This window comes from Phyllostomus hastatus, unplaced genomic scaffold (assembly GCF_019186645.2).
Source record: "Phyllostomus hastatus isolate PE091 unplaced genomic scaffold, TTU_PhHast_1.1 phas_contig_58, whole genome shotgun sequence".
Classification (NCBI taxonomy): domain Eukaryota; kingdom Metazoa; phylum Chordata; class Mammalia; order Chiroptera; family Phyllostomidae; genus Phyllostomus; species Phyllostomus hastatus.
In genome coordinates this window covers 17,064,026-17,076,188 of record NW_025333916.1, presented here as the reverse complement: position 1 = coordinate 17,076,188, position 12,163 = coordinate 17,064,026, and the positions used below count along the sequence as shown (strand labels likewise).

Sequence of the window (12,163 nt, the reverse complement as noted above, 5' to 3'; positions counted from 1 at the left end):
AGCAGATACCTTTCTCCCTATTCCTCCCCTTAAGCAAGCTAAGAACCCCGAACATAAGGCTCTGAAAGATGAAGAGAAGGAGGGCTGACCGGGGACCCTGTGTTTAAGGAACAGCATGGTGTTGAGTTCCCTGGGTTCTCTTTTTGTCTCTTTTATACCCTGAACAGAGTGCTGGAGGAGCCCACACCCAGAAATGCCAATGCGTTTAAACAAAATATACCACCCCCAACAAAGGCTGCTTTTCTTGCCAAAGGATGAGGAAAGGGACAGCACGATAAGACAACCCTTTGAACAAAACCTGCCCCACTCTATCTAAACTGCATGGGAAACACCATGCCTCCATCCTCACCCCCATCATCAAATAGTTGGTGGAGAGCCTGGGCTTGACCATTGCCTGGAGGTAACAAGTCGCTCCCCCTCTTTCTCCTGGGGTGGTGCAGAGGAGGCAGAGCAGGGTCCTGAAGTTCTACCTCCACCTGACTAACAAGATACTCCCTGACCCCCTGACCCCAGTGGGGTGGAATGTCAGTGAAGGCCTCATGGGGACCTAGATTTCTATACCACCCCCCTCCCCCGATATAGGCACAGCATCAGAGGGAGCCTGGTAAAACAGAAGATTGAAATAAGATGCAGGATGTCATAATGTAATGACGAAATGTCCAGGATACATAAAACAAACAAACAAAATTACACACTACACCAAGAAAATCTCGACTTGAATGGGAAAAGACAACAGATGTCAACAATAGCATGGCACAGGCGGAGTCATCTGACAAGGATTTTAAAGCAGTCATAAAAATACTTCATTGGGCAATTACAAACACACTTGAAACAAATGAAAAAAGAGAAAGTTGCCATAAAGATACAGAAAATATGGAAAAGAAACAAATGGAAATTGTAGAATGGGGAAAAAGTAAAATCAACTCACTGGATGTGTGCAGTAATAGAATGGTGATGTCAAAGGTAAGAGTCCATGAACTTCAATATAGAACAATAGAAATTTCCCATTCTGAACAACAGAGAAAATAGGCTGAAAAAGAAAAAATGGAGTCTCAAGAACCTGTAGTAACCAAGATCTAACATTGGTGTTTTCAGAGCCACCCCCCCCCCAAAAGGGTATAATGTGGGTGAAACAGTATGCAATGAAAAACTGGCTACATAGCTCCAAAGTTAGTGAAAGGCATAGACCTAGAGGTTCAAGAAAATGCATAAACTCTAAAAAATATAAACTAAAGTTCAAGGCACTCAATCAAATTTCTGAAACCTATAGACAAAACTCTTGAAAGCAGAAAAGACTCGTTAGATATAAGGGAACAATGATCCAAATAACATCAAATTTCTCATCAGAAATCATGGAGGCCAGAAGGAAATGAACATTTTTCAGGAACTGAAAAAAAAAAGTCAACCCAGAATTGTTTACCCAATGGAAATAGCCTTTAGGAATAGAGGTGAAATCAATACAGTCTCAGATAGAGGGAAGCTGAATTTGTCACTACGCATTTGCTGGGACAGCCCACTTGGTTACATAACCAATCCTCATTTTCTGCCCTCATTCAAGAAAGTGAGTGATCCCTCAGCCTCAGACTTTGCCCTATTCCATTTGCAAATAGGAATTTCACACAGGAGGTGCTTAAATGAATGAAATGAGCAACACTGCTGAACCAAACAGTCATTTCTTGCCGTTTAACTTGTTAGTAGGCATTACCTGAACAAATACTGTCCGTGTCATTTATCTGTCAAATGTTAGGGGCTGTCTCCCCAGTTCCTAAACTGTGCACTGAGCTTCCCAGGGAACCACAACAAACTCACCAGGGAACTGCAGGGTTTTTAGATTTTTAAAAAATATATTTTATTTATTTATGTTTTAGAGAGAGGGGAAAGAAGAGAGGGAGAGAAACACCGATGTGTGAGAGAAACATCCATTGGTTGCCTCTTGCGTGCCCCCTACCAGGGACCCTACCAGCAACCCAAGCATCTGCCTTGACTGGGAATTAAGCTGGCAACCTTTCAGTTTGCAGGATGATGCCCAACCTACTGAGTCAGCACATTTTTTAGATTTTTGTGAGAGAAGCACAGCAATGTGCAACATTTGTTGCCCGCAATCCAAACTCAAGGTAGTCGTAATTTCATCATGAACTACATTACACATAGCACCATACCTAGAAGCGAAATCCCAATGTCAGGAATTTAGGCATAGGTCACATCTATTTGAAAGCAATTAGGATATGAAGTTTTCAGCTGGGCAGAACTGATCTTGGAACACTGCGAAATGTAGAGAAAATATGTATTTCTACAGAGTTGAGCAAGTTTCACGTAAACTTAAAAACCTGGATTAAAAGCAAGCTCTAGAAGATAAATTACAACTGTATAGATAATGAGAACTCAGAAGATTTATGTAACTTTGGAGATGTTTGTTCACATTTCAAGTAAGGGTGAGGAAGGGACTTTGGAGCTGTCTCCTGGTTGTAAAGCTGGTGACACTGGGCTAGTATGGCCCCTGGAGAGATTTATTTACATTATAAAAGGGTTATCCAGAGAACCCAGGATTCTTTTACATATTATTGTCTTCAAGGAGTGAGGTATTTTTCTCACTTCTTTTATCTATTTATTTTTAAGATTTTATTAATTTATTTTTAGACAGAGAGGAAGGGAGGAAGAAAGAGAGGGAGAGAAACATCAATGTGTGGTTGCCTCTTGTACTCCTGCTCCCGGAAATTTGGCCAGCAACCCAGGCATGTGCCTTGATTGTGAACTGAACTGACGACCCTTTGGCTAGCAGGCCCACGCTCAATCCACTGAGCTATACCAGCCAGGGCTCTCCTTTCTTTAGATGGGAAAAGAACTGCCTTTCTTTTTTCCCTAAATGCCTCGATTTATTTTCTCAGCATTCCTCACTTGTGCAGGATGCATGTAGGGTGTGACAAATAGTCCTCAGAGCCTCTCTCCAAGGGTAGGAATTGGAACAACATGAACCAGGACAATTATTCTTATGTAAGTGAAGGGCACCAAAGTCTTGTCATTCTGAGGCTGCTTTTTGGAACATTGATTTTGAAGCTATTGAGAAACAAGACTCAGAAAGAATCTCTGACCCTTCCCCTTTCTTGCCTAAGAGGTTCAGGCAAAGAAACCTGCTTCAGGAAGACCTTAGAATGCCACTTGAGCCTCATTTGAATTAAGAATGGTTAAGAGGGCTTGAGGCAGGTGGGTGCCTGCTAACTAGATACCCAGTGTGTGCTACTTTTTCTGAGTTGCCGAGCAAGAATTTTCCTGCCTGTATGTTCTGCTCTTTCTCAGCTATCTGTAAATCACCCATTTTCACTTCTAAAATCTAGTGCCCGCTTCTCCACTTTTGTTCTACATCCAAAAATATCTTTTATGTCCAATGTTGCCTCACACTCTATGTGGAATTTTCATGCCTATGTGAATTCCCCATATACATTTTTTAAACTTTATTTTCTCCTTTTAATCTCTGTTGATTTGATCATTTGTCCAGCCTAGAAGAACTTAGAAGATGGGAGCAAAAATGTTAATATCGTTTAGGCCCCACATAAATAATCATTGTCTGCCTCTGATGTGTGCTGTCGGGCAAAGAGGAGTATTAAAACCCCAACAAAGATGACCGCAGTACCCACCACAGGTTAGTTCTGTTATGAATGAAACATAAGGCACAAGAAATTTTCATGTGTTGGAAGTACTGAAAATACAATTCACAATATTGCTTCCTACTCCATAAACCAACATCTTGTTCTCATGTTTGGAATATGTATTACTTTATAAGTAATCTAAGAGCCAAAATTCCCCTATTCCAGCCCTTAGTGAGAAAGATTTCCAGTGAAACAGTACTGTGGGAACTAAAAGGATCACATGTTTTTCCATTTGCCTTTCCTTCTAATGGAAACTATCATCTACATGGTTCTATTTTCCAACCATCTTGATTAATAAAACACTGTGCAGTTTATTTCTACACTTTACCACATATGTGGTTCCTATTACCAAATAAATAAATTACAGCTTTATCTATAACTGTTTCTAAAATAAATTACAGCTTTTTAATTAAGCTTCAAATGCAGCAAGCAATCTCTGCTATATCAGACCCTCCAGATTCAGCATTCACTTTAATATTTATATGTGTAATAAAATTGTTCTGTTGTTGCTGGCAGAAATGGTGTTCTTACAATGTTGAAAGAAAAGCGTTTCAGGGACCACACATGGGAGGATGAGGTGTAGTGATAAGATGTATTGAAGATGGAGCAACATAAAGGACTGTCCCTGGGTGCCTAGGGGCTGTGTCTCATCCATGGCCAAGTGGTTCAGCTCCATCCCATTGTGAAGAAGTCCAGCCTTGTCTTCATCAAGCCCGGGAGAAGGGTCAGGATCCAGAAATTTTGTGCCATCAGTTCAATCCATTCCAAAATTTAGTCCATCTCAATCTCTGCCCGCATTCAGGTAGCTTAGCTTCTGTTCGAAGGGGCATTCCGATGGCGCTGTGCAGCTATACCCAGGCCCGCATTTGGAGCCTGCACTTGGGCCTCGGGTGCTGCTGGACCCACGTGGCTGCTGCAGAGATAGATAGCTTGTGCAAACGAACCGGCAAACAAAAAGGCTAATAAATGTGTGTTACTGAGAGAGGCCTTTGTTAAGCTCTGGTTATATCACCTCGAGCTTGGAAAAGACCAGGCACTCTTGCAAACTAACCAATCTCTTTCCGGTCTTTCCGGGCCTTGTGGTGGGCCTTCCTGTTAACCAATCCAGTCTTTTCCCCGGATTAACCTTCCCTTTGTGGTCTTCCTCTTGGTTCCTACCACGCATGCCTTAAAGTCGATGGACCTCCCCTGTGCCCCCTTGCCTTCTACTGGCATGCACCTGGCAGAGGAATTTCCTGTTTATTATTTATTCCTCTACCACGTAGTCTAGGAAAGTGGACCGGTTGTACCTTGGGGAGGTCGGGAACCAGTCCTTCCTCCGTACCCTGGGGTGGGGGATGGACAGAAGGGTGTTAATCCTCTTGGCAAGGCATTGAGGTTATCTTATCCTCTAGAGTGTATAAAGCTACAGTTTCTGACCTAATTAAGCTTAGCCAATTTTGCTTTCTTCTCTTTTATTAACATCTAGCCACTTACACTAATACTACCACAAGGTTATATGTGTTTTTATTCAATAACAAAACAAATAAATTAGAATTTCTAAAAACAAGGCACTTTTTGAAGGTGTTTCATGTAGGTTCCAGCATATAATAATCTATTATATTTCTTCAATTAATGTAGAATTTATTTGGAGAAGCAACATCGCATTTCATTGGTGGAAGGACCTTTCAGCCATCATTTGTTAGCAATAAAAGCCCAAGATGTGCGATCAGTGAAAATCTGAAACAAGACTCAGCACTAATTTGGTGCAGAGTTCTTTAACACTATATTTTTGCATACCTGAGAGTCATATTTCAATAATAGTTAAACTGTCTTTTGGGGGGAAGTTTTAGACGTCCATTCCCATTATCCATACACTTATATCCAATGGCAATAGAATTTTTAAGCTTAAAAAAATACTCTTAGAAAGGAGAAATCTATACACATTCCTTTGTCAAATAAATTTTTCCCAATACAGGGGTGTAAAGTACAGCATAGGGAAAATAGTTGATAATATTGTAATAACTGAGTATGGTGCCAGGTGGATGCTTGAAATATTGGGAAATCACCTTGTAAAGTATCTGATTTTTGGGAACTGCCCTGCCTAATTTCAGAAGCTATAATCCCTCTGAGGGACGCCACCTCTGCCCCTTTTCTCTTCACCCTGCATGGCCCTGGGAGGATGACTGGTTAGCCAATGACAGGTAAGATTCCTCAAAAGAGGGACAACCTAAGACAGGCATGGTCTCGAAGGGGCCCTCAGGGAAGGACTTGGGGGGCTATAGAAAAAGGGGCAAAGATCCATCATCGCCCCTAGGCTTTGACATAGCCTGAGTCCTCATTCTGTCTGCAAGAAGTCTCCTAATCTCTTGGCTGCCTTACTTCCCCTCCCTGACTTAAGCCTGAAACAATGCCTTAAGCCTGAAATAATGTGGGAGGTGGGTGCACCCCTGTGCTGGAAAGGGTGGGTTCCCTAGGACAATCAGGCCTAAGAAAGAATGCATAAAATCCCATGAAACCTACTTTGCTAATATCCTCAAATTAAATGATAAGGGTCCACACAGGAAGTGAGTTTGTTCCCCAAAGTTTTATGGCCCTTTAACTATCTGACCCTGACTCAGAATAAGCCCTCAGAGTTCTTTGAATGTTATCTATTGTTTAATCATTTCTGCCTGATAATGATTGATGAGCTTTATGTATACACCCTGTGTTCCTGTGCAAATTGAACACAATAAAAGCTTGTCAAGGCAAGGGTCCAGACACTCTGCTCTTGAGAGAGTGGCCAAGGCACTCCGAGGCTTTTTCTCCTCTGGAGAGAGAAGCTGCACCCTCCCTTTTCCTCCACAGGACTCAGTAGTCTGTGTGAATTTGTCTCATTTCATCCATAATGTCACAGACCCCAGGGGCCAGGATCCGTGTCATATGATTGTCTAATCACTATGAGATATACCCAAAACTAATACAAAATATTGATGTCAACTTTAATTGAAAAATAAAATTAAAAAAAAATTCAATAAATCCTTTAGAGTAATAAAGTAGAGATTCTTGATTTCAAAGTTCTTGGAAAATGTATATGTGTATATAATATATATTGTTTTTATTATATATATAAAGTAAAAATGGTATCATGGAAGATGCACTGCACAAAGAGAGAGGTGATTCTGGGTCCTAACTTATTGGGTCCAAATTGTTCCTTTTACAAGGTGGAAGTAGTAACTTTCTTTTGGACCAAGACTAGTTCAAAGATTCCCCAGCTCTTGCTCACTAAGGTCTTACTGTTTTCTGGGGAGTAGGAACGGATTAGATGAGGGAATTAGAAACTATACAAAAGCAAGCATGGCTAAAAAGGAAGGGAACAATAGCAAATAATCCAGGCATATGAGATGTCCAGATGTAAGGTCATTGACATTTTAAAGTAAAAAGAAAGATAATGTTACATAAAGGAGAAAGGTGCATCAGATCAAACTGATGCAGAGAACTAAATTTATCATGATCATCATATTACCATTGTTAATATTTTTTAATATTCTCCTGTGCATGTAATTAATGTAGAAAGTCATTGTAAAAACATAAGTTTTTAATAACATAACTAAAGGCCTCAAATATTCATAATAGAAGTGAAACAGTCAGTTGACTGTTTTTTTTCTTCTAACAGTTACAGTTTTCCAGAGGAAACCACTAACCATAAATCCGTATTTAATTAAATCTTCTCTTGCAGGGAGGCATACCGCATTTTGGTTCACACTGGTCTGTTATGAAGCCGAATTTTTATGAGGAACAAGATGCTGCTTTTGCATTCTGCTTTGATTTTTAAATTTAATTTTAAAAAAATTTAAGAAAAAAAACACTATTTACTGGTCTTCAGACTTTTCTGGGAAAATATCCTATTTTGTTTATTTGTATCTTTTCCCTTTTATTTGATCTACCATTTTAATCTTTTCCAAAAATTGAGTTTGGGTTTGTTAGTCTTTATTATGTTTTGTATTCCATTCCAATGGTTTCTGCCCTTATCTTGATTTCCTTTATTTTTTAGTTGTTTTGTTGTGCTTTTCCTATTTCTTGAGTTGAATGCTTATTTATTTTTAACTTTTCTCATTTCATTAAAAATGTATTTAAAGCTATAAATGTCCTTGTATATATTGCTTTGGATGTGGATTACAAATGTACATAATGCTTTCATTATTAATTTTAAGTTTTTAAAATATTTTCATGATACCCTTATAACCCAAACATTATTAAGCAGGATAGTAGATACACTGGTTTTACTTTAAGTACTATTCTTTAAGTTGTACATAGGCATCTTATGGTATCCTTCATGTGTTTGATATATTTCATAGAAAAAAAATTTAAGGAAAAAATAAAATATACCTATCTTACAACCCAGCAATTTTACTTCTCCTTATAAATGCTATAGAAATTCTTGCACATGAGCAAAAGTAGAGTGATGATAATATTCTTTGCAACATCACAATATAATGGGTAATAAACCTAATGTGTATCAGCAAAGAATGACTAAATTGGGCCATATTTATGAAAAGTAATATAGAAATCAAAATGAAATCAATTTATATGTACCAACATAGAGAGATGTTTTCTGACATCTTTAGTCAGAATTTAGGGCTGATGTCAGTTATGATATCTAATTTAAAGAAAGCATTTTTTTTTATCAATAAGACCTTTAATAAAACTGACCACCTAAAGTTTTACATATCTTAAAGAAATATAGTATTTATATCACAATATTTTTATATCACTATTTACAAATTTTAAATTATTTTTCTTATATAGTCCCATCAACTGAAAAATATAATACAATATTTTAACATTTTTAATTCACATTTATTTATTTATTTAATTTTAGAGAGAGGGGAAGGGAGCAGGGGAGAGAGGGAGAGAAACATTGATGTGTGAGAGAAGCATCAGTCCCTGGGACAGTGCCCAACTGAGCCACACCAGTCAGGACCGTTTTCTAATTTTATAAGGTAGGTGCTTAGATTAATGACTGGAGACTTTAGAAAATTCCCTATAATACCAAAATCATAACCTAAATAATATGATTGTTGTATGGCAATTAGTACACTTTTCTCTTTGTTAAATATTTAAGGACATTATTTTCAAAATGTTTTTCTAAGATTTAAAGAATGTTAGAAAATATTATTAAATTATAATTTGTATTATATTTAATATTTCATTTGAAATTGTTATCCTGTTATTCTAATTTTATCAACATGATTCAGTGACAATATCTGTATAACAGGCTCCTGTGTGCACAAGAATCTAACAAGATCGAGTCTTGCCTAAAAACCACCAAGTCCCCTTATTCTGCACTGGAAATAGAATTCTGGAAAAACTTTTTAAAGTTCCATCACCTGGGAAACCACAATCTTGGAAAAATAGAGATAAGATCAAAATCCAAGTGATAAAGAAGAAGGAAATAAGAATTGTAAATTAGAGGATTTTAAGCAAAGCCTATTTGTATATGGTAGTTTGCTAAATAATTCAAGTCCTATTCCTTATTTTGTAGGTGGTGGTTACATATCAGTACAAAATTCAAGATAAAGAACTTAAAAGGTGAAAAATTAGAGCTATTGAATGTGAATTGCTTTTTCTAGGCTATAACTAAAGTGTATGCTGAGGTATAGGAGCTATAGTTCTGTTTTAGGATTAGAGACTATTGAGTTTGCTTGTAGATGTAAACAAGGAAGTAATGAGCAAACAGAGATTGAAGGTACAAAAGAGGGGAGCTAAATGGCAAGGTCCCTGAGACACTTGTCCAAAAGGGGAAGCCTGAGGCCTGATGGTAAAATTCACAGGGCTGTAAGATTATGCGATTGGAGGCTATGGCTCACTCATTTTTGTGATTTTAGGGCTTAGCATAATGGTTGGGGTGAGAATATTTCATTAGTACAGAAATGAGTATAGGGTAACTTACTTATGAAAGAAAAACATACCTTAGACAATGATAACAAGGAAAAAATGCTATTGCATCATATCACTTGAGATTTTGGGTGACTCACAGAAGTAGCATGTCCTAAAAATCTACTAGAAATGTATGCAGTTCTCCCTCCTTGCAGATGCCATGAATGTAAGCCCAACAATACATCTATCATTCAAAGACAGCCACAGCTAATCATGTAATATATTTTATCACAATCTTTTATCGATTGGCTTTATCTTACATAGTAAAATCATACTATATATTCAATGTTTTGTTACCTGTGGATGATTTGTGTATTTTATGGATTATCTACAGAAAATTATATCATGGTTTGGCTCTTTTTTTTCATAATAGCCTATGGTCTTACCCTTTTCCGTTAGTTGATAATTGTCAAGAAATATAAATAATTTCAATATAAGGAAAATAACTGGGTTACCAAATATTCAAGTATTTTTCACAAACAAGCAAAATTGTTCTTTAAGTTATTCGTTTATTCCTTCTACCTCACAAGTACTTATCATATGGAAGGAACTGTGGTAGAGTCAGTGAGAATCAAGAAGGATAAACAATAAATGTTTTTGCCTTGGAGTAAAGGATTCAGTGAATTATAACATTGTGACTTTTGGAATTAATGATATTTTTCTCACTAACATGCACAGATTAAAAAATGATTTAAGATTTTTTAGAAGAGATTTGGCCAATTAATTTTCTAATATTTCATATGGTGATTGAAATGAAGAAATTTGTATATCAAATAAGTATTAAATCAAATATTAATGAAAAAGAATTTCCTAGTGTAATTTAAAAATTAACTGCTAAAAATTATTCCAGGGAGGATCTCATTTATTTCTAACTGGACATTTGGGACACTTAAGGAATGCATGCCAATTCTAAAATATCTGACCAATTATTCCCTCTGAAAACTAGTCATCACTTTAATCATCAACATCTTCATTATTTCAAATGGTAGTCACATCTTGTTGATGATTTTAGGAAGGGTAAATTACATAGTAGCATGTTCTTCTAAATTTCCAAATATTTTACCCTGAACACTATATTATTTGTAAACAAGCTATTGCCCAGTTGTGTGTAATTTGGATGGAGAAAATACCAGGAGCATATAACATTCAAGTATTTGTAGTTTCCTCCTCAATACTCATTGTTTCTTATGAAACTAAGCATTTTTTAATAAGGAACTCAATGCCCTGAAAATAGAATATGATCTGTAATTCTTAGATTTATAGCTGGCCATTGGGATTGATAGTATTTTTTTATAAGCAGCACATGTTTCTTTTAAACAAATATATTTCAAGAAGAAACTGCTAAAATCATTTCTCAGAGGAAAGCACATTTGTTACAAATGATCTTCTGTCCCAGGCCCAGTTCTGTCGATTAAAACAGTGATACTAAGGAAAAATAGCCATGGTTCTGATGACCACAAGAAGTTGTTAATTAACTTTACCTAGTCCCAAAGGCTAACTCTAACTACATTTTCTGAAATAAGTATGTTACAAAGTAATACAAGATGAGTGAAAAACCACCATTTATTTATTTATTCATGCTGAACTTAAATTCGTAGTTTATTCAGATTTCTTAGTTTTTAAACAAATATCCTTTTTCTGTTCCAGGATTACACTTTTTAAAAAATATTTATTATTTTTTCAGAGAGAGGAGAAGGGAAAGAGAGAGAGAGAGAGAAACATCAATGTATGTTGCCTCTTGTGCACCCCTTACTGAGGACCTGGCCTGCAACCCAGGCATGTGCTTTGACTAGGAATTGAGCCTGGGGCCCGTTGGTTCACAGGCGGCACTCAATCCACTGAGCCATAGCAGCCAGGGCTCAGGATTGCACTTTAAATGTAGTTGTCATGTGTCCTTCAGCTCCATCTGCTGTGATAGTTCTTAGTCTTTCCATATTTTTGCCGAGCTTGACAGTTTTGAGGAGTGTTGGTCAGATTTATTGCAGGGTGCCCCACTATTGAACTTTATCTGCTGATTTTGTTATGATTAGACTGAGTTAAGGGTTTCTGAGAGGAAGGTCACAGAGGTAAAGTGCCATTTTTGTCACATTGCATCATGGATGCACATTACTGACATAAGGGACCATTGATACCAACCTTGGTCACCTGGAGAAAGCAGTGTTTCTCTCTCTCCACCTCCTTCCCATGAGCTACTTTGGAAGGAAGTCACAATGCATGGCCCACACATATACCATTTACTTTTGGAAAACAATTCAGCATGCATACCTTCGAGCCTATAGATTATTAACATGCTTCTGTTTGATTTCCAACAAATTAGGTGTAACTCAGAATTTGGTTAGAACATTACAATTGAATGGTAGAGTGGATTTTGAGAAAATTTCCATTTATCTGTAATATCTGGGAAGCAAGTCACAATATATAATTTGTATGGATTATTAATTTTCAAAAGAATAAAATATAATTAAATACATTTGCCCCTCAAATATATATACACTTTTATCCATATTTTTTAAGACTTACAAGATATTCAGGACCTTGAAGGGAATTCACCTGAGTCACTAACATAAATAACAATTAAATTCAACAAACAACAGATATTTTTTTATTTGAGTAACAGATAC

General features: G+C 37.0%; 1 protein-coding gene across 1 annotated transcript in view; it reads left to right on the top strand.

The window, feature by feature from the left end:
- Positions 1-948: 948 nt before the first annotated feature.
- LOC123824936 (small ubiquitin-related modifier 2-like) overlaps positions 949-12,163 on the top strand; it is a 35,823-nt gene continuing 24,608 nt past the window's right edge. Inside the window, exon 1 of the mRNA XM_045848351.1 lies at positions 949-963. Coding sequence (XP_045704307.1) covers positions 949-963 — 15 coding nt within the window. The remainder of the gene's footprint in view (positions 964-12,163) is intronic.